Below are 23,135 nucleotides of genomic sequence, written 5' to 3'. Positions count from 1 at the left end.
CTAAACAGCCTGTTTTGAATAAATTGTTTTAGTGATGTCACAAAACCTATTATTAAATTATTAACTACAGCAGTTTAGCCCCCCAGCCCCCCAACCCCTCCAACCCAACTTCTCTAGTAATACCACATCAAAGCAAATATCTAAGAAACACAAATCATCCTTCTTCAGTATCCACCCAACTATGTTTGATCAAAGGAAAAAACTTCAATAACTATATTAAAGGGCCCATATCAAGGTAAACCTATTTTCCTCAATTTAAAAAAGGCACTAATAAAGTATTTAAACATTCTTCAGAATGTTTCAGAATGTATCATGTACAGTTATGCTATAGTCCATATATGTCTGTTGTTTTTGTGATGTCACAAAAAACAACACATTTACATACATCCGCATCCACACATTCATCCACCCATTCATGGTGAAGTTATAAGGAGTGTTTCTGCCTAGGCTTTATTTCAATGAGGCACAACACAGGTCAGCCAATCAGAACAGAGTTAATTTACATATAGCATTCTTAAAGGCACAGTGACAAAAACAAACTTTGGAGTTTAGACTGTTAGGACTAGTTTGGAAAATGGTCATAAATTACAACTGTTTTGGTCAACCCGCAAAAATGTAAAGTAAAATAGAAAAAAGTAAGATATAGCATCTAACCCATCTATTTTAAATATTATACTCATCAGACTTGCAGAATATCATGTAAGAGTTGATTCAATTCCTCCCTCAGTCTGTCTGATTTTTACTGGATTTTTCATTGCTGTGAATCAGTTTGGGAACCTCATTAAGTATAACTCACATATCTAACTAAATAATAACTAACAGTTACTAACAGTCAATAAATAAGTGGCTCTGAAAGCAATTTAGGTAAACAGAACTCTTTTTTTAATTTTTTATATCTCGAAACAGTTTGCAACAATTGCTTACTCATAGTAAGCTATTAAATAAACATGTGTAATAATTACTATGTTAAATCAACATAACAGGTCAGTAACACAGCAGTTCATGTTCACTTTCATTCACTTCATGCACATTTTGTTTCACTTACATCAGTCATTTAAAATATCACATAGCACTGCTATCGAGACAAATTTTTAAATAAGATATAAATCTGTACACATTTATAAACCTGCATGACACAAAAATATATACATCTCAAAAACACATTGAACACTTGCAAAAATACATTCTAGTGCATAGCTCTGTCATTACGTTTTCATGAAAGACAACAAACTTACTAAGGGCCAAAGTAAACTTGTCTTAAAGCTGAGCGTATGACTATATGTAGGGCTCCCTGAGATGGTTACATAGCTGTGATTAAAGGGGCACTCCAGCCCAAAACTAGAGTTTAATATGTTATTTGTCATGTTATGCAGAGTTCTGTAAACCTCAGCCATGTCACTTTGACAGAATTCACCATGTTATATCGTTCATCGATGTTCTCTCTCACTACAATATCCAGCATGCATCACTGGGAATCCCTGTGGTGCCATCCAATCCTGGTAGCCTACTAAGCCTAGCCACTGATCTACAGGCTAATAAATACAACCAAGCAAGGTTTAGTGTAATTCTCACCTTTTCTATTCTGTTATCTTTATTTTTCAAAATGTACAGCAGCGTTTTAACCCTTTCCGCCAGAGAAAAGAAGCCAAACTAAGATAAAGCATCTAGATAGCCAGGTAGCTACATTGCTAACTTCAGCTTTTAGCTTGTTGTCCTCTTCATCTGGCAAGCAATTTCTGTCGTTTAAGTAGTCTATTCTGTTCATTGTAATGGTGATTTGAAAACTGCTACCACAGTTATACAATTGTAATAAGATATTCAGCTTGCTAGCAGTAATGTTAGCTATCTGCCATCTTTTTGTAATTGCCAGCTAGAGAGAAAAAAAACAGCCCAGTCCCAAAAATCTACACCAAAGCAGTTGCCGCTTCCTTCTACCTCTGACACAACACCTAAAGGGAGTTTTCCTAGTCCTTAAATTGGAAAATCTTACTTTAGAGATTCCAACGGCACTGGTGTAGGTTGCAAGAAGGCATGTGTACGACATATGCAGGGATGGGTACGTTTTTCATTTCACCAGAGTGCCCCTTTAACGGAAGAGTGTTAATTGTCAAATCATTAAAAACTCAGCTGTGTGCGGAAAACTTCCCAACTACTGTTCTCACTCCAAAGATGACACTAACCATACTCATACTCACACTCCAACCTTCTTGTAAACAATCCAGCGCAATTTCCCACTAATACAACAACGGCATATTGACAGGAATTCATATTATCAGACATTTATAAGTGCTTTTAAAGTGGTACAGTGAGAAAATGCAAGGCCTGTAAAAATACTTTGATGCATGGCTTTGAATATGATGAATAAATGAGATCAGAATTTATTATAATTGTATTCAAAGAAATATGTAATTCCTTTTATGGCCATTCGGGTTATTTTCAAACAGAAAAACCTCGCTGTAATAGTTTTATTATCTATATTTCGCTATTGTGTAAATAATTCCCCATCAGTCACATCTGTATATAGTGTATTTAGAAAGATTTTTGTGAATATTATCAAACTAATTGAAATCTGAGATTTAATGATGTATTGGGTCGTTTCCTAAACAATCAAATCCTAATGTAATTAAAACATTATCAGGTCAGATATTTGCACCCCTAGCTGAGGCATTTGGAAGTAAGCACTTGAAGGAATCATGTTCAGGTGTTTTGCTATGACTGAAAGGCTAGGTTGTCCACTCCATAGCAGCTCTTTGTTTCTTGGTTTCCCGTCGGTGTGGATCTCAGGGACAGTGTCATCCCATTTTCTCCCAGTTCTGAGTGGCCTTCCTCAAGGCAAGAAGGTTCAGCTTTGGTTCTCAGACCTTCTGGAAACTTGTAGGACAGAAACACCATCCCACTTACCACCACCAGGATGGACGCGAAAATGCCGATGGCGATACCTGGCCCAACATACTGATCAACAGGAGCTGGGGGCATGTAGAAGTTGGTGGGGAAGTCTATGGTCTGGTTGGTCGCCACAGAGTTTAAATTCCAGAAGAGAGGTATAAAAGAGCTCACCCCAGCAAGAATTAAAAGTCCCCCGCCAATCGAAAAGGCCAACGTGATAGGTTTCTGCTTATCCAGGCCAAAGTAGATGTTCCTCAGGCCATAAATGACGGTGGAATTACCAAAAAGCCCCAGAATGAGGGCCAGCAGCATCATCGGCTGAGCTGCTGCAATCTCGCTCGGTGTGAAAGTGTCCGAAAGGTGGATCTTTTGGCAGTACATGACCTCGTACTCGGACGTGACCAGGACGTGGGTGTAGAAGCATGTCCTCCAGATGCCCACCCAGGCCTGGCCAGAGTTGATGAAGGTGAGATCAGACACAACCCATATTCTCCACTGAACCAGCCCAATGGCCACCATGGTGAGGATCCAGCCAATCGCGCCCACCCATAACCCCACAAACTGGGCATGGGCGGTGTGGACCAGGTATGGCATGATGCAGGGCCTCCAGCTCTCACTCTCCAACTTTCATTCTGCCCCTGGGACACACGTCCGGTTCTCAGGTCAGGGGGATCCTCCTATTTCCTGAGTGTGATCTGTGTTTGTGAAAAACTTTTTTTAAATCGAGGACTCAAGAAGAACTTCGCCATTTCAGCCATATACAGTACTGTGCAAAAGTCAGATACCACCTATTTGTTTGTTTAACTTCCACTCAAACATCCATTAAGTACAAGTTATTCACAAAAGCCTCCAACACTAAGTGTTATATATCAAATTTATCAGTATTTAGCCTGTCCTCTCTTTACTTTTATTCAAAGAGACACTAACATTCACACGAGTAACTACCCGAACGTAACTCAGCTGCCTTCAAGATTTTTCTCATGTGAATCTCTAAAATGCCTAAATGAGATATTTCTGAGGAGACTATATATATAAGATCATCCACGTGCATTAAGAAGAAAGTCAAAGGAAAATAAGCGAAAAAGACCAAGATATAGAGTATAGACTACATGTAGTGCAATTAAACAGTACAATACTAAATTACAGTACAATAAATACACAACAGTGCAAGACTAGACTCAAAGCCCAACAATAACTACATAGAAAAAGACAGTAAGACACATAAGAATGTAAGTAGAGCAAGAGGATACAGACCTGAGTTGATGAACTGAATGATACATAAACCATAACAGCTGCATAGTGCAATTGATAAGTAGCCCAGGCCCGTAATAATTCGTCTCTTTCCCCAAATAGGCTGAGCTTACCTTTCAGGACGTCGTTTTTCTCCTCCCTGTCTCCAAGAAACCTCGCAAACAAACCACCAGCGTCCCTTAGAGAGATGGAGATGGAGAGGGAGCGCATGAGAGAGAGAGAGGCAGTACGCACTCAATTAGTTCAACAGACTGATGCTGTGAAGAAAAGCAAATACACAGGAAAACAATACACAAACAAAAGCTCCATAGAGCAGAGACCACACCAAGCAACAGGCAAGTGCCAAGCAACAGGAAACATTCCAGTCTCGGACCATTCATGTTGGGATTGAACAAAGAAAGGTGGGGAACTAATGCTGCAAACCTGAAAGTCAAAATGCTTATAGAAGTACAGCCAGCATGTTACATAAACCCCTCAGAAGTCATCACCAGCAATAACAAAGGCATGAAGTGATTTTATATGAATTATTTCCTACTTGTGTTTAACTAAAACGTGTGGAGAAATTCTGTGGAAAATACGGATTCTAGACTTTCAATCCACACCAGTAGAGGAGGAGATATTCGATATGAATTTGATGAAAAGTTACTGGTGTGTGCACCATCTTGCTTTCCTTTACATTTTGCCATGTTTTTGTTACTGAGTGACACTGAAAGAAATGTATGTCCAAACTTGAATATTTCGATCAAGAATGTAAATCAAATGTAAATGTAATTCATTATATAGCTAGTGTGGGTGGGAAATATGATAATATTGTTTTGTTATTGTGATAAATTACACCACGATATGCTTTTCTGACCATAGTGCCAACATCACTGGTACTTAAGGAACACTGACCAACTGCAGTTTTCATTTCACAAAGAGAGCATAATTAGTGCTGTTTAACTGAATTTAGTGCAGCATTGCATACATAAGTTTGCTTGGTGGTTGTTAGGTGGTTGCTAAGGTGCTGCTAGGTCATTGCTATGACATCCCAGGAGGTTACTAAGGTGTTGCTAGGACATTGCTATGGCATCCCAGGTAATTGCTAAGATGTTTATAGGCCACTGCTATGCTATCTCAGGTGGTTGCTAAGGTGTTGCTAGGCCATTGCTATGGCATCCCAGGTAGATGCTAAGGTGTTTATAGGCCATTGCTATGCTATCCCAGGTGATTACTAAGGTGTTGCTAGGTTGTTGCTATGGTGTCCCAAGTAGTTGGTAAGGTGTTACTAGGCCATTGCTATGGTATCCCAGGTGGTTGCTCAGGTGCTGCCATGCCATTGCTATGCTAACCCAGTGGTTCCTATGGTGATGCTGGGCCCATTCATTCTTACAGTGAAAAAATGGTTGAACAGATGCTGTACAAACACAGTCGAATCCCAAACAAGCACAAGCAACCTATTCGGTATAGGCTCCACAATCCTGCAACATCTTGTGGTTCTAGCTCAAAAGCTGTAGAAGTAGTGGCTTTGCAAATTTTTGACCATAGAATAATTAGAAGAAAATGAAGAGCAGTAATTTGGCTTTTTCAAGCCAACTTAAATATTATAATATGTATTGCGTGTCAAGGAGTATTGTCATATTTTTGCCATAACACCCACCCCCACTAACGATGCATTTAAGTATGTAATTACACTGAAGTTGTGTAGCAAATTGACAATAACTCTAGTCTTTTAAGGGTTTATTTTATATATTACCACATACTGAATAAACTGAGAAGTTACTTCTAATTTTAAAAATAAATAGAACTTATCTGTAGAAATAAGCCACTATAAAATACTGGACACTACAACATATTTTTTATCAACTGTACCAAGAAAAACAACCCCTGGTGAGAAGCAGTTGTTCAGCTTTCAGTCTTATACGGGTGTATACATACAACACTGACACCAAACCACACAACAGAAATGCCCATCTGATAGACACTACTCCATCGATGTGCATCAAATCTGACAGAACTAAAAAATTCATCCAGACAAATAGAAAATAATATCTGAAAGCTTTTTCTGCCTTACCACAATCTGAAAACAGTTCTTGTGATGAGAATCCTTTACGTTGCTGCTGAAAGCTCCACAAAACCTCACTTCCTCCTCTAAGAGACTGAGAGTAAATAAAGGCACAACTGCGTTTCTGTCAATGATTGACTGTGGATACTCACTTCGCCCAGGTGCTGGTGACGTCCTCAGTCATATCATCATAACATCTACGCCTACAGAGACTGTCAGGTCAGAGCAGCATGCTACTGGACAATAAAATCCTGATAAAGATCTGCTGTTAAGCTATAAAGCTTCAGTGTGGAAATCTACAGTTAGAGCACAAAACTATGTTGGTAGTTTGGCATTGCAGGTTGTTGAGTAAAGAAGAAAAAAACCAAACTGCAGTTAAAGGCTGTCATCCTCATCATTTAATACTGTCACTGTGGTAGAAGCACACTGCGTATTTCAGTATGTACAGTTTATTGCTCCATGTGTTTGTGGTTCTCATTCACATTAACAGAGAAGGGACAGTGTCTGAGCATTGGGAGCTTAAATAAAGTTCTTCTGAAACTAATGGTATTCCAGTTGTGGTTGTACAGTGACTTGGTCCCACCCAGCCTCTTTAAGACTTTGAGGAAGTGACGGTTATTCCAGGAAGCTTTGTAGAAATTCTGGGATAACTGGACTAAGGAGGGCTACGTCGCACTCTGCTCAAATGAAAAAATGGATTTCCTCCACTATTCAGTCTAGCATACAAGTCAGAGAACACAATTGATTTTCCAGTCAAAACAGCCATCAAGAACAAGTTATTCCTTTTTCAGCATCAGAAAACATATTCAATAAAAAAGATACAGGAACAACTAGATATATTATCATTTTTAGTATTTACTGAGCCCTTTGTCTTTATCACAGCTTCCATTCTTTTTGTGAGTCTTGCTTTCAGTTTTTCAGAGAAATCTACAGGGATATTTTTCCATACCCCCAAAGTTCAGTCTAAGAAGTTGGTTGCATTTTCTGCTTCTCATGATTCAAATTATGCCAAAGACATTGAGTGATGGGCTCTCTGGTGGTCAGTCAATTATTCTGAGAACAACAAGTTTTATTATTGTCTGTTTCCTTTTTCTTGACAGCTACACATACTTTTAGACTTGTGTTGTTTCTTCTCACAGTGGAAGGATGGACAGAAACACCTGCGGATTTTTTCAGATCTGAATCAAGAGTGGAGTTTTATTTTCTCGTCTCTCTCAAAAATGAAAGCTTTATATATTGTTCATCTGATGGGGACAGTTTTGGTGGTTTAGCAGGTCTTACACAGCTGTTAGGAGCCCCATTTACTCTGTATCTTTTAATCAGTTATTTTAACTTGTTTTGTTTTTTCACATATTTTCCTTTGACTTTCCGCTTCCTTATTCAAGTGGATTATCGTCTACCTAATGTCTTCAAAAAACACCTTCTGAACTTGTCCTTAATGGCCATTTTGACTGGACATTTGAGTGGCTTCTGATTTTGTACAAAGAAAAAAGGTAGCTTTTTCAGATTCATTGCACTGTATGAGCTTGATAAAGTCAAGGCTTAAGAGATATATATTAGCTGCAAATAGGTGAAATGCTACAAATATAATGCCAGGCCATAGAAACATCTTCATTTATGAACATGATAATACACTTTTGATGAAACATTATTATATTCTGAATGTACAGTATACTAAAAACGCATTGAAGTGAAGTCTAAACACTCCACTTAGGTCATTTCTCTCTCTAAAAAAATAAATAATTAAAAGAATACAAATGCACCACCTCTGGGTGGAAATGTCTTTTGAGAAGAAAACTGGTTAAATAACACATGCCCTCAAAAAATATTCACAGATCCATTCAGATAAGGCTAAGAATGCTGCTGAAATTGTTGTTACATGCAAGACCAGCGACTAAAACGTAATAATACCAAAACTGAGATGAGTTTTCAAACCTATGTTTGCTTGAGAGACTCTTCAAGTTAAAAATTCTATTCATTTTTCATTTTTTTGTGTAATTCACTTGTTGAGGTGTAAACAAAGTCAATCAAATTTTCTCAGATTTCTTTAAAGTGGTGGTGATAAGAATCAGGGGTCACTATGTCTACAACACAGATATAGGCATTTTATTTACAATCCATGAGGACCAGTGAACCTACACTTCTCGGGAGTTTTAAATATAATGTGAAAAATGATAAAATTGCTGTAAATTTGGGGGGAAAAGTTTTCTTTAGGGACTATTTTGCCTTACAATGCTTTGTGTGTATCCCTCTGATATGAATGGGGTATAAAAAATATGTTTTAGTCCAAAACCTCCTATCAAAACTATCATAAACCAATGTTTCGGGCATCAGGCAGCATGTTTATAACCATTTTACCTAATAACTTCTGTCAGGGAGCTTTTAGAGACTTTGAAGTCTTCAGATGTCTGGTTCCTATCACCACCACTGGCATGGTATGAGTTAGTCATAAATATCCTCTGAAAGTGTACACATTTGATAGAGAACTCAATCAATAGTTCAGCCCCTGATGATGTCATTAAGAGCTGACCAGTCTACTCAGTACTGCTATTACTTGTGTAATCCCGGGAAGGCCAAGGCTTTGTGTGCACAAAGGAAACTGCCACGGTGCTGAAGATAGTAGTGATGAGGGCTGGACGAAATTCCATATCGCGATTATTTTGCTACATCTTGCGTTTTGATATCATTTACAATATATTAAAACACACTGGTGAATAGCCTGCATTAATTTTGCCCAAAATGATTTACATTAGTTGGATCATCATCTGAGGTTGGTCAGGAAGTTCACAGCACATCATAATACACTGGTTAGAGGGTTAACTTGTGTATTGCAGCATTCTGCCATATCAGTATCACAAAGTCCAGTACAGTCCAGTATGTTGTAGAGCCGTGCTAGTGATCCCCTCTAAGCACAGATTAAAGTGAATGTTTCTTGGTTCAGTAGCGCAGCCTCTGCTCCAGAGGCAGGCTGTCCTTCAGACACTTGAGCTGCTCCTCTCCCAGTTTAATCCTATCTTCAAGCTTACGCTGCTCAATGATGAGAGCTGACTTCATCTTAACAAAGTGCTGGTAGTCCGCTAGGCGCTCCTCGCTCAGGTGGCTGGCCAGGATGTCGTAAACCACACGCTCCCTTCGGTCCAGGTTCTCCTTCAGCTCTTTGGCGTCTTCGTGTTGGCGAATCAGCAACTTCCGTTTCTCTATCAGTGTGTGCTGCACACAGGGACACTCAGTCAGAACAAACAAGGAACGACTCAACTCAAAATATTTTAAAGGGTTAGTTTGACCAGTTTCCCCCTTACCTTATATGTAATTCATTTTGCAAAGAATTGTTTTTACAGGAGCCTTTTCTTTAGGTTTTAACTGGAGCTATGAGGCTAAGGTAACTAACAAGTAATAATTAGTATGCGCAAACTACATGCCTAAATCATCAGACATGTGCCTCAAACCATTTCAAGTTATTAAGTTATCTCAAATACACTTACTTCTGTGGTTTCACTGTATGACAAACTCTGTGTTCAAGATGGATGTTGCTACTGTTGCAGCCATATGATATACTTTTGTCAATTTTTAATGCCAATAGCAGCTACATTACCATCCAAATGACAGATTTTTACAAAACATTGTTCAAAACTTCAAAATGTTTATTAAAGTAGGCTGTGGAAATGAAAATGATCTGTAATATATTACATGTAATATGTATTATATGTATTAGATGTTATGAAAACCTACGCTGGAATCTTTTTTGGGGGGAAAATGTATCTATAGAAATAGAGACATTGTTACCTTCTCTTCGGATGAGGCCCCCTCTTCCAGGTTGTTGAGTGCGTTCTCCACACGTGCCAGCCTGCCTGACAGGGACAGCAGTAGACTGACCACTTTATCCAGATCCCCAACAAACATGCGGAACTTGTCCAGCTCGTTGGGCTTGCAGACAGTCTGCACAGTGGCCTCCACCTCCTCGCCCAGGGCATTGTTGTCCTGCATGTCCTCCTGAAGACTCTCTCTGGCCTCACGCAACACCTGTAGCTTTTTACTCAGGCTGTCGATCAGCTCTTGCTGTAGGGACACAAAAGGAGGAAATCTGACAATGCACCTGGACTGTATTCACATACACAGGCAAGTTTTATTTACTGACAATAGGACTGTAGTTCTAGGCAGTCATTGTCAAGTCAAACACTATTATTACTTTGTTTTTTCTTTTTTTGACTCAAAAAGAAATAAAAAAAAACATAGACTTGTACCAGTTGATACAAAACATAATTAATTATATAACTGCATTTAAGCAGTACAGCATAACAGAAAAAACTCTAGACTTTTAAAATAGTTAAAAAATGATTAAAATTATTACAGGTCCAGAGCTACACAAGGCTAAGGAGATAATACTGGCATCTAGTAAGTACTGAAAGGTCATTATGATTATAGAGGCTCTTTGGGGGGTTGGCTGTACCTTCTTGTTGGACAGGTCATAGTCTAGCTCATCCTCAGAGTCCTGCTCCTTCATCTGTTCCTGCATGTCCTTCATCTTAATCAGCAGCTCAGCTTTGGGTGCAGACGTGCTGTAGTAAGAGGAACTCGTCACCAGCGAGACAGAAGCGGCCATATTGTCGTCCACTCTTCTGCAAATTCAAACACATTTGGGTCACTGCTGCTTTGTGTGAAAACAACAGTTTCAATTTAAAAGCACAGATCTTCAATTTATTGATAACGAGGAAGTCAAAGGCAGGAAGTCTCCTGTGAGTCATGCATGAGTTCTCTGTAAGAGCTAATAAACAAAACAGAAAATATCAACAGCACTTCATTTATATACAATATTACACCAGCAGAGGGCTGTACTGTGAAAGCCTTGAGTTTCACTTCTCAGATTTCTGAAAAGAAAGTAACATGAGATACCATTTGATAGGACTGATTTAGATATCAGTTGTGTTCAGTGAGTGTAACAAGTAGATACAAACAAATATATCCATGCAAAAGCTTGGAATCACATCATGTTAATAATTACTGTTTTATCCAATAACTTAAACAGTTTAGAATAAAATATTACATAAACTAGAAGGCTTTATGGTTTCATGTTTATGTTTCCTTTTTTTAGAATCAACAAGAAGCTATCAATTTATGAAAAATATTATTCATTACTACACATTTATTTTGTTCACCACTTTGCATTCTGGATAGTAGTTTATTATAACTTCATTCTCTTTGCCATACAGCTTTCACAACCATTTTAGAATCATCTAAAGCTCTGTTCATCATTCTGCACACATTTAACATTTCTTAAAAGGCTTCCTGCACTCAAAAATGTACTTTTATAATGTTGAACATCTTTGTTGGCTTATTATGATTATATAGATTGGTATTACTACAGCATGAAGTTAACACTCTGCACACAGGCTTTCTCAGTAGTTCTGTGAAACAGCACAGCATTTTGTATGTCACAAATAAGCTCGAACCCATCACAGACTAATATGCAACGATATGCTACTGAGGTGATTACCATTTTGCGGCAGGAAACTTGCTAGCACTAATGTGGCTAGTTAACTTAATGTTTGATTTGTTTGGATAATGCTACCTAAAATAGATTTTAAAAATCTGACAATATCAACTTTAATATTCCACATCTATCTAATGAACTAACAAATATAATGTAGAGCTGGCCTAGTAGCAGGTACCCATAGCTTAGAGAGCATGCTACAGTTTCACAAATCACAGTGTACTGTCAGGTCAGTTTTGAATGGAAATTCCATTAAAAGGTTCATTTTGGCTCATTGAAACTCCAGTGACACATGTTTAGAGCATAAAGTCTCCCATCTGAGGGAATGAACCTACGTTTTTGTGTGTGGAGCCATTAGCTAAGTGGAGCTTAGCTAAGTTACTAAGCTGCGGTGCCATTAGCTAAGCTGCTATGTTCGTTAGCACCCCGGGCTAGTGTTAACTTAGCAAACATGCTAAACAGCTTCACACACTTAAACACAGGTTCAATTCCGGCTCACTAAAGCTCCCCTCAGGCAAGTTTAGAGAATAAGCACTAAAATTTGAGAGAGTAAATTGGAGTGACAGAAAGTCAGAGTGTTGAGCTAAGTTAACCTGTTAAGCTAACATTAGCATAATTTGCTCTCCTTAGCACTGTTTAAGAACTGTTTGGCAATTTAGCATTTAGCAATTGGTGTTCAGTTTACGATTTAACATTTATTAGGTGATAAATTTAAATTTTAACTAGTATTCTTCTGATTATAAATATTTCAGCAGGAGTTTTTTTTAATAATAATTCTAATAATAAGTGTTAAGGTTTAAGGATGTGTCATATCATTTTTAGTTTTCTTGGTATTACAGTAACACACAGAAGGTTGTTTTCCTGGACAGGTATTGTCCTGGACACAGAAGTTTTTAGTTTTAATGGAGATTCCATTGAAAGGCCTGTTTTAACATGCCCTTGTCCACTTGGCCTTGCCCTTTCCCCTTAGGGGAATCCTCAACGCCATCTTAAGGGTTGTTTCATCATTTTATTAGCTCAAGTGAAGTGTGTTAGATAAGGTGAGGGGAGAGGGATCTGACTTCAGCAGAAGAGCTTGCCCAGAAATAACTGCTGTCTAACGCATTTTCCTTTTCAACCCCCCAAAATGGTGGATAAAACTGTAACATTTGATTTGCTGGGCTTTACGTTGTAAACTACATTTATCATACATGACTGCAGTTAGTGTGCTAAAGGCTACACAGCAAACAACAACAAAAAGAAAACCAAGTTTATAGCTTGACAAAGCAATTATTCACAGATGTTAAAATTCTTTTTGCATGTAACTGTCTAAAATTGCAAAGTTAGCATGGCTAGCTGGTTAACTGAGGCTAACATAGCTGAGGGTGAAAAAACTCCTCACTGGCCCCACCTCAGAGTGAAGAGCAAGCTTAATCCCTATCCAGGACACTGGCCCAAAAATATTAATTATTTAATTTTTATTCAAGATAAATTTAAATTATGACTTTATGGATACTTTAAGTCTTATATAAAATAGTAGAATACTAGCATTATATTAGAATCATTTTGTACCTTTATGTGCAAATAAATTGGCTTCATATAATTAAAAAAAAAACAATGATTTCAAACCCGAACGTTAATGTATCTCTAAACTAAATTCTCACACACAGAAACATCCAGACCCACGCACAGCTCACCTCTCCTGTGTAGTTTTGGGAGATGTCTGTTTTGGCCCACTCTTTCTCCTTTGTTGCGCACCTTCCAGAATCTGCTCCCCCTGGGGGTAGATCCCTTCCATGAGGTCCATGGTGGTCTTCATCTTACTCTGATCCAATATGTCCACCAGACTCCTATCCTTCACCATTATGTCTCTGGCTAGCTCCTCTCTCTTCTCATCCTCCTCAGAGCGGCCAGCAGGAACTGTTCTCAGCCTCGTCGGCTCTGTGTTCTCCGGAGTGGGGCCAACTATAGTTTGGCCTTCTAAAGGACTGGAGTCAGTAGGTTTCTGTGGTCTTTGGTAAGTGTAATCATGGGACAGGGAACGGGACTGCTCTGGAGAGTATGGTCGGCATAGCTGGTGGTTAGTTGTCCCGGCAGGGCCTCCAGGCATGTCCTTCTGTGCCAGAAAATGCCTTTCTTCCTCAGAGTGACTTTCTGCATGGACAGTTCCTGTGGGGGCTTTTTTCACGACGCAACTGGGCTCTAATGTAGTTTCCATCTTGTCACTGTATTGGGAGATAATACTCATATTAGCCAAAACAGCTTCAAAAGTTCAAAAGTTAGGGCACCCTGGTCAAATAATTTGTTTTGCTGTTGTGAGTGAAAACAAGTTAATCCATCCTCTATTTCTGCACATTTTAATACACAATTACAGTTTATTTGCCGAATTTACCACTGGACATAAAAACATAAAACGTGCCCTGTGCAAAAATTTTTTATATTTTATGTGTTTTTGCCCTTAATATGTTAAACATACAGAAACTGTGGCCTAAAATTTGCAGAAATATGCCACGTTTGTTCCCTGTAGAGGATGTGTTAACTTATTTCCACACAGAAATCAACAAAACATGTAATTTGACTTGGGGTGTTTAAACTTTTGCATACAACTGTATATATCACAAAGAACATGGTGTATATGATATGATACCTTATATAACACTTAATTCAAGGTTAATTAATTCAAGGTTCACTTAATTCATTTCAGCCAAAACAACAACACTTCTGTGTAAATATACTTGTGATTTAAGCAGTGGTTCAGCCAAAAACCACTGAATACAGTTTTCCCCTTATGCCAAATATAGTCAATCAAAACAGGTCAAAACATGTTTGGTGCCAGAAGTTTGATGACACTTAAGGCCCCTAAATATTCAGTAACGGCGCTGACTAGTATGTCACATAGACTGTAAGAAAAAAGGTTCTGTGCAGGTACATTTTTCATTCATCAAGGTACAAACAATGTAAATGTTCCCTCAAAGGTACATCAGTGGTTTTAAGGTCCAATTGTGTATCTTAAATATGTTTCTCCCAGGTAAAAGGTACATATTTGTATGTAGGCATGCAGTTTGTTGGAGACTAACTGGTGGCTAAAAGCTTACAATACTTGTTAGCTACATTAGTCTCATAGCACAAGTGCAAAACTAAAGAAGGAAACTTCAGACAACAGACATGTCTAGGCTGATCGACTACATTTGGTGTAACTCGCAGCCAAAGCATCACTTTAAATAAACTTGTGAATGCTGAGATTAGTATTTTGAGTACTCACCTGCAAACATCTCGATGCTGCATGCTGGCAAGAGGTTCATCAGTCAGCTTCTGGGGCAAAAACTGTGTAGACCCATTCACCAAGGGTGCAGTCACTTCAGAGAAAGGATTGTCATTTTCTGACCTCCAGTCAGGGCCTAGTGCTATAGCAGGATGTGGGTCTTTCTCTGGGGAGTGACCCAGGCTTGGGAGGGCTTCCAGGGAGCTTGATGGGCATGTGGTTTCCAGCTGTGTAGACTGGTCCTCTCTGGGCTGGGCAGGTTTTTGTGGCGCAGGGCCCGCATTGTTGGGAGGAAGCAGTTGCTCAAGCACAGGGTCTTGGACGTGGAGGTGATGAGGGTGTGGAGGTAGTGGGCTGGACGCTTTGGTGGTGTGGGTAGAGGGGAGTGGTGCTGTCATGTCTCTGTGATCAGGATCACTTCCTGTATCCAGAGACTCAGAGATGATGAGCTGGCAGTGTCCTCTCTCAGATGTACTGTAATGGGAAAAACACATAGAGAATGAAATATATGTAGTTTAAAATTGTTTCACAACAAGAGGTCGTATACTCTAAAGAATGAAATCTCATCTGCCCACCCCAACAAAGCATTTTTTTATAATTTTGTGAGAATTTTGAGTTTTGAAGGTAACGTGAACAGGATGCAATATTTCATTCAAAACTGGCCATCACACTCCCTGTTATCAAGGTTAGACCTTCTAATGGCCATTTATCATTAGTAAATTACATGACTGTTCTGTGAATATTGCAAAAAATGAATAAAAACAGCTTTCTCTGTTTATTTTGTCTGATGAGGTGGACATCACGTGTGACGGATCCTGATAAGGATGGAAAAAACAACAAATTATCAATGCTGAAAAAAAGCAAGACCTACTAGCTTTCGAAGCTCTTCTGAGGACTAAAATGATGTCATTTACTCTAAATCATGTTACTTAATGTGACAGTACATTATTTTTATGGATAAATAATTTGGCAATATATGTATCCATGTATGTGTATGTATGTGTGTATACAGACGTAAATATTCCTATTATATATGTATATGTTTAACATATTAAAATAATAAAACATAAAATATGCTACAACTTTTGCACAGGCTATGCTTTATGTTTATTTGAGCAAATTCAAATGTATTTTTGATCTTTTATTCAATACTGGCAAAATGTGAGGTTATATTTAATATGAATCTAAAAATAAAATGATAAAAATTTCCATAATTATCCATAAACATTTTTTGTCAGGTTATCTGCCTTCAGGTTCGATCTTCACCTTCGGAAACATGACAAATTCTAGATCTTATTATAACATACTTCTCTATACTACACAGCTTTCTCAGTCATTTTAGGATCTTCTACAGTTCTGTTCATCTTTCTGAATAAAAAGTCAATTTTATGTACAGCTTCCTGGTGTCTTACTGATTATTACTGTTGATTGTGAAATTGCACAGCATGAGCATATTAGGATCATTTTATACATCTGTCAGCAAGCAAATTGTTTTAACAGTATAAAAAACACTGAGTCATAACTTTTAAACAGTGATTCTAAACTTTTGAATGGTAGTGTACATAAAACACATTTATGTTGAATGTTTGACTAAAATCACACTCCTTGCATTAAATGACGATATAGTTTATGTTAAAAAAAGTATAAAAATGATTTCTCACTGGAAACCAAATCCTAAACTTTAAACGTTTTTTCCAGTTTATTTTTTCTTCAAACAGCAGCTTTCTGTGGTCTGCCAGATTATTTTCTGCATGGTGGTGACACCTGAGAACAGAATAGGTTTACACTGTATTCTGGGTGGAGCTGAACACTCCCTGTCACTGGTAATCTGAGCAGTTTTAGCTAGCTGTACTGACACGCTCATCACCAGCCTGCTTTTGTCCAGCCTTGTGTAAATGTAAGTCTACATTACCATGCCAGCAGTACAGAACACAAGAACACATATCAATCACTTTAATGGGTCTGGAAAAAGACAGTTTAGTCAGTTTAATACAGAAAGAAGAATGTTATTCGATCAGATAAAATGTGCAAGATAATGCAAACTGAAGAGGAACATTTGTTTACTGTATTTTATCTGTTTTTAAACAAGATCATGTGTCTGGCTATGGGAGGAGTACACCTAGAGAACTATGTATGTGTTGATTAAATTCCCACTACATAGTCTCACATGCACAGGCTCACATGCAACATCTAAATATCTTAGAGTATCTTCAGGGAATGATTTGTTGTAGCCGATTAGCCAAGACATATTTGATGTCCAAATTTAGCTTTTTCAGTTTGCCCCTGGATCTACAAGGCTTACACTGCTAACAAATACTAGCAGTCAATAGTCACCCAAATCTTTTTCTGTAGATACATCCTCAAAACCATTCGCTACCTGCTTAAACCACATTCAGCTATTTAATAAGGTCATGCAGACTAGTCAGTGTGTGAAGACATTAGCAACATTAGCCTCAAAGCTCAAGAAGCACCAAACATGTCTTGGCTGATCAACAACATCTGTAAGTGGATGTTGCATGAATTTGATTTTTTGAAGAACTGTTCCTTCATCTTTGAGGACTATGCCTAAAAATAGATAAATGTTGCTTTGGAGCTGTGTTTACTTGAATCATGAAGTCTAATTTCACATCACAGACTCAACAACAACCTAGACATTGTCCGTTGTTCATGTTTATCTATTAAATTCTATGTCTCTTTTGGTATTTATATTTTTAATACCAAAGGAGCCACGAATATGAAAAATGTTGTATAAACAAAGATATTATTTTTTTTTATCTGGTGCTACGTTTGTCTTCATGAGGTTTGCTGACACAGGTGGCTGGAAATCCAAGGAATGGTACAATGTACAATGTATTCGGTACCAGTAACTGGATGAGAGGCGCTGAAGGACAGTGAAGAGATTCTAACCTGTCAATAGGAAGCTCTTGTTGATCCAGCTTGCTTTCTGGATGAGACTCTTCCTCAGACTTCTGTGATGGCAGACTGACTTTCTACAAAAGACACACATCCAAGCAATTACAAACATCTTCATCATAGCGTAGGGTGACCAATACTTTTTAAGACAATTTTAAAAGGAAGGAATCAACCAGTCATAACTATTAAGAGCAGGGAGTCTGGAGTACAAAGACCATGATTAACTGATGCTGCAATTGTTCAGCTTTTTTCACTACTGAAATGGTACCACCTATCATCATCATTGTCTTATCATCACCGAAATTGTCTGCAGTACAGTAACAAATTACATAAAGCAAAAGAACTCAACATGAGCCCAACACGTAAGGTTCACTGGATAATGGACCAAACGCCTTGGACAATATAACAGATGTGTAAAGAACTTACTCCCTCATGGAAGTCTGCTGAAGGAGAAGATCTGGACCTTTCATGAATACAAACAGAGCTGTTGCGTTCCTCTATCCCCGAATCCAAAATGTTCTCTGCTGAGCGATACCTGCTGGATGTTCTTCCTTCTGTTGACTTCCTCTGCAAATTCCATGTTGCCTCATATTCTGCAAAAGTTCCCAGCCGCTGTTGCTCCTCAGCTGCGGTCGCTTTACTTGTCCCAAAATGATGTCTGGAGAAGGACTTTCGATCATTTTCACCTATAAAACTGTTTTTCCCTCCACTGACGTCTTCACTGGGGCTGAGGTTAGACTTCTTTGGGATAGGTCTGGAGAACGTGGGTCTAGAAGCTCCTTCAAAGAACTTGCATCTATCTACAAAAGAACCAATAGCTGCTTGGCCTTTTTCCTCCACCCCCACTTCATTAATCTTGTCAGGCTCTGAGAAGGAATGTATTTTCTTGTCCATGGGGAACCGTTTTCGGCTTCCAATACGAGTGATTTGGCCATTATTAGAATCTGCTTTTGTAGATGATTGAATTGTAGAAGCTTCATTCCCTGGAAGCTCAAGGTCTCTCCTCTTAAATGATGTGGCCTGTAGAACCCTAGCTTGAGCCTCTTTTAGGTTGTCCTTGTAGGTGTTTGTAAATGACCCATCTGATGATGACGTTGAAGTTTCTGTGGACTTCCAGATACCAGCGTCCTCCTCAGTCTCACCAGGACAACTTAAGGTGGCAGCACTTCGGCTCTTCTGAAGCTGGGCTCTCTTCTCTTGGATCTCGTTACGCAAGGTGGTGGCATAACGGTCACTTCTCCTTCCCTGCTTGCCACTTGAAGGATCAAGTGTCTCTTGCTGGGTGCCTCCATTGGCTGTCCCCATAGTATTGTCAGCCATCATCTTGCTCTCCTGAGCTAGAGAATGCAACAATGGGGTCTTCTGTGGACAGATCTTATGTTCGTTCTTGGAGATCCAAGGATCCTTTGGGGTATTTCGGTGTGCTGTGGTGGCAGGATTTCTCTGCTCTGCCTGGTGGTTCAGTGAGTGCTTGCTTTGAAGGTTCTCAGCAGTTCCTACATCTTTCTTCCATTGATTTTCCTTCTCTTTCTCCCCTGAGCCAAACTTCACAATCACAGGACCTTGTCCTGGAGAGGTAACTTCTGATGCTGGAGGGCTGACCGTCTGTTTGCAGTACCCATTAGAGTTTTTGTTCTCAGATGCCTGCAGGTAAGGTGGAGGGTACTTAGTTTTTATGGCCTTTTGAGTATTTGCTGGGTTCCAATCGCTAACAGCCTGGGTCATCTCAGATTCTGGCCTCCATCCGTCCTCCACTCTTCCTTCTGGCACCTCCTGTGTAGGCTGCTGGGCAGTGATGCAATAGTATCGGAAATGTGCCATTCCATCAGGGTTGTTGTCTGGAGCTGTGCTAGACAGAGATGCCGTGGAGCTTCTAGCTTGGTTCTGGGCTCCTGCATTGGTGGGTAGATGCTGTAGACTGCGGTAATAGGTGCCGACAGTCTGCGTCTTGGGTGCCGATATGTTCCTGGGATGCAGGTAGAAGGGGCCCTCATCGCTGTGCTGCCGCTGATGTTGAGGCTGACAGGCAAATGGGTTTTGGCCTTGTCTCACATCAGTGCTAGATAGGGAAACAAGCTTGTTTGGATTCAGCTGATTTGGGTTGTAGTCCTCAGGAGAAAGGTATACACGGAGAAAATCCTTCTTAGACGGTGGGTTGTAGCTACATCGTGATTCAGGTCCTCTTTCTCTGACATGGTAATCATCAAACTGTCTCTCTGTACCTCTGCTGTGGGATTTCTGATGGGGATATGCAGGAGGTCCTTGTGGGTATGGGATCACTAATCCCTTTTCATGAATCTTAGTTGCTGCAAAACTGTCGCTGCGTAGGGGTGGCAGAGGTGGTGGTGGAGAGTGGGTGGCTGAAGACTTCTCTGGAACATGCCAAACAGGGTTAAGATTCGGCCTCCCTGAGGAGCAGAATCTGGAACCAGTCTGGTCATCTATCTTAGGGCTGACCCGACCTCCATTGCTCATAGGAATCTGTAGGTACCTGTGGCGTTCACTTGGGCTGCCCCGATAAAACATACAGTCTGTGGGGGCAGCACCACTTCTCGACAAACTCTGGTCAGGTGTGCTATAGTCGTGCTTACAGACACCCTTCCCAGCCACCGAGTGGTCTGTTGCACCCTGAGGCTTGCTAGAGGAGCGCTCTAGGCTTTCCATATTTCCCACTGAGCTGAACTTGCAGGACACCTGTCGTAGATTTGTCTGGCCCCAACAGTTGGTGAAGTCATTTGAGGATGTACTGGAAAAAGAGATGGCAATACTTTAGTTTTATATACTGAGATAATTCAACACCTTTTCATTTTAGCAATGAGCAACAGTGATTGATTAACAAAAGGTGTTTGGTAGGAATTTCTGTAACCTCACCCTGCATCATACTTTGTCTGCCAGATAGGTTCGAGCACAGCAGTGGATTCAGTCTCAGGGACGTCTGAGGGATTTTCAGACACTTTGGAAGAGTGCCAAGAGTGGGGTCTGCAAAAAGGTTCATGCCTCCTGAAGGGTAAACACAAAACAGTGGTTTGAAAAGTTATGAAGCACTGTATGAAGCACTGTTCCCAGTAGACTGGGGAAAAAAAACTTTCCTGACCCCATGTTCTACCAGCAGGTGCATGTTTGAGTACAGATCAGGGCATGATATGGACATAAAATGTGATGTTCAATAAAGCTGATGGATTTCACAATGACAATATCAAAGCAGTTAATTATTATTGAAATAGTGTGCCTCTGACTAGATGTGCTGCAAGTACAGAGACTCTTTTTTGCTGTGTACATAGAAAAACTAACTTAGATAACTCCCCTTTAAGCCAGCAACAAAAAATACAGTTATTAAAGCACGATTCAAATGTGCAAAAAAAAATTAAATATTAGTTGCTGTTTAAAGGCTACAAACAATGAATAAATATATTCTCATTTATACAGGCCTGTACAGCCATTTGTTGTGAAAGTAGCCATTAATGCTTCACACATTTTAAACACCACACTTTAAGTTAGAAATCATCATTTCTGAAGCCTAGTAGCTCAGGATTGAGGATATTTTTAGCTGTGCATGTATATGTTTTGGTGAAATGATTTGCTTTGTATGTGGAGCAGAGAGCAGAGTTCAAGCCTATACAATTTATCATGCAGCCCTAGTAAAAATATGAGAGGTACCTTGGAAATAATATAGTCCAAGACAATTACTGAAAACACTTCAATTTGCAACATACATACCCTTTGAATCGATTCTTCCTGAGAAGCATGCAAGACAAAGATCACAATTAAACCCTATTTTAGGCACAATCATTAAACAATCTTAACATAGCACTGTCTCTTTACAGAAAACTGATCATTTGAACTAATCGTTGTTAGAAATACCAATCACCATATGGATTACCACAAGGAACCAATGAAAATGACAGCATGGCAAACAGATTTAATGAGCAATCCCTTGAATGCACGTGAACATAACAGCTAAGCACAGCACGGCTAAGACACCAGGTGATGCTGGAGTGTAGCAGGACAGGAAACAGTATGTGGTACAGAATCATGGGACAGGGGATTGCTGGAAGGACTGACAAGCGGCCAACTGTTGCACAATACCTCATAGAACTTCGCAAAATCTTCGTTAGAAAGCTCCTGGCCACGTGTATGTCACTCTCTGCAGGCATTGTTTGTGTTACAAAATCCACCATTTTCATCTTCCTGTACAGCATGAAGGAGGAGGGGACACAAAAACTGCTCAATCAGGTGCACTTTTCAACATTTTGTCTAATCTCCTAAAATACCTGATGATAAAAGCGTATAGAGATGTTTGGCCAGATCCAAAAACCTGTAGCAACAGTTATCAGTGAATACGAGTATGAGTAAATGAGCATGATATCTGCCTGATATTAGTATCGGTATCGAGGCATTCCTAGTTTATACACTTAGTGTATAAACAAAACAACATCTCCAGGCTAAACCAGAAGGCTACCTGAGGTCTGACACCTCTGTCACCTTGTTTACGTTCAAAAACCCTCATGAAAACACAATTAAAAGCAGACAAACATGTCTGAAAGGGTGTTATTCATACAGGCAAATATCAAGAGACTGTTTGTTGTTCAAGGAAATCCTTTAATGCTGTATTTACAGAGTCGCCAACTAAGTCACTCAAAGATGCCACTTGTACAGTACACAGATCCTGGGCTAACACTATGCCTTGAGATCTACAAAGGTCAGATCAAGCCACCATATGGTCATGGTGCTACAGAGACTGCATGCGTTCAATGGGAGATTAGCCTTTTAAATCTGTAACAACATGAGTTACTCATTCTGCCCAAGCTGTTGTCTGTCTAGAAAATACTATTACTAAAATTTCAACACTTAATTGAATAACTAGCATAGAAGTAGTCTTTATTAAATATTACAATCACATGATGCAGTACAGTTACTGTAAACATGTGGGTGACATAGAATCGTGTACAAAATTTGGGCATCCTAGTCAATTTATTTGTATTTATTGATTTTCTAAGTGAAAGTAGGCTAACACATCATCAACAGAGAACAAACTTCTGCACATTTGAATGCACAATTACTCTTCATTTGCTGAATTTAACATTGTGAAAAAATAACTAAATGTGGCCTGTGCAAAAGTAATGGCACACTTAATATGTTATGTTTTGCCACAATATGTTCAATTCAGCAAATAAATTGAAACTTGAACTTGAAACGTGCAGAAAATAGCATATTTAAGGATGTGTTAACTTATTTTCACTTAGAAAATCAACAAAACATGCAATCTGAGCTGCTGCATCCAAACATTTGCATATGATTGTATATTCTCCTAG

At 39.2% G+C, this 23,135-nt stretch overlaps 2 protein-coding genes across 4 annotated transcripts in view; both read right to left on the bottom strand.

Annotated features, from left to right (window-relative positions):
* Positions 1-1,007: 1,007 nt before the first annotated feature.
* LOC118819428 (claudin-34-like) lies at positions 1,008-7,325 on the bottom strand. Its single transcript, XM_036587218.1, has 3 exons — positions 6,191-7,325; positions 4,251-4,315; positions 1,008-3,581 (listed from the first exon to the last, which is right to left on the bottom strand). Exon 3 carries the CDS (start codon positions 3,478-3,480, stop codon positions 2,710-2,712), a length of 771 nt encoding a protein of 256 aa, XP_036443111.1. The 5' UTR covers positions 3,481-3,581; positions 4,251-4,315; positions 6,191-7,325; the 3' UTR covers positions 1,008-2,709.
* Positions 7,326-7,436: 111 nt separating this feature from the next.
* The window catches only part of shroom2b (shroom family member 2b), a 42,787-nt gene continuing 27,088 nt past the window's right edge, over positions 7,437-23,135 (bottom strand). The window contains exons 2-10 of one of the 3 annotated variants that reach the window (XM_036586415.1): positions 21,910-22,011; positions 20,695-20,823; positions 18,250-20,569; positions 17,818-17,900; positions 14,911-15,384; positions 13,346-13,873; positions 10,629-10,797; positions 9,965-10,237; positions 7,437-9,391 (exon numbers count right to left, since the gene is read on the bottom strand). In XM_036586415.1, coding sequence (XP_036442308.1) covers positions 9,119-9,391; positions 9,965-10,237; positions 10,629-10,797; positions 13,346-13,873; positions 14,911-15,384; positions 17,818-17,900; positions 18,250-20,569; positions 20,695-20,823; positions 21,910-22,007 — 4,347 coding nt within the window. In that variant the 5' untranslated portion in view covers positions 22,008-22,011 and the 3' untranslated portion in view covers positions 7,437-9,118. Of the gene's footprint in view, positions 9,392-9,964; positions 10,238-10,628; positions 10,798-13,345; positions 13,874-14,910; positions 15,385-17,817; positions 17,901-18,249; positions 20,570-20,694; positions 20,824-21,909; positions 22,767-23,135 lie in introns of those variants that run through there. The other 2 variants (XM_036586414.1, XM_036586413.1) reach the window with 2 other exon arrangements.

This window comes from Colossoma macropomum, unplaced genomic scaffold, assembly GCF_904425465.1.
Source record: "Colossoma macropomum unplaced genomic scaffold, Colossoma_macropomum, whole genome shotgun sequence".
NCBI classification, from domain to species: domain Eukaryota; kingdom Metazoa; phylum Chordata; class Actinopteri; order Characiformes; family Serrasalmidae; genus Colossoma; species Colossoma macropomum.
The sequence above is the reverse complement of the archived record's forward strand: the minus strand, read 5'-3'. Positions and strand labels throughout refer to the sequence as shown.

What these genes read in the sequence shown, in the direction of transcription:
- LOC118819428 (XM_036587218.1), bottom strand. Translation starts at nt 3,480, where the DNA reads ATGCCATACCTGGTCCACACCGCCCATGCCCAGTTTGTGGGGTTATGG.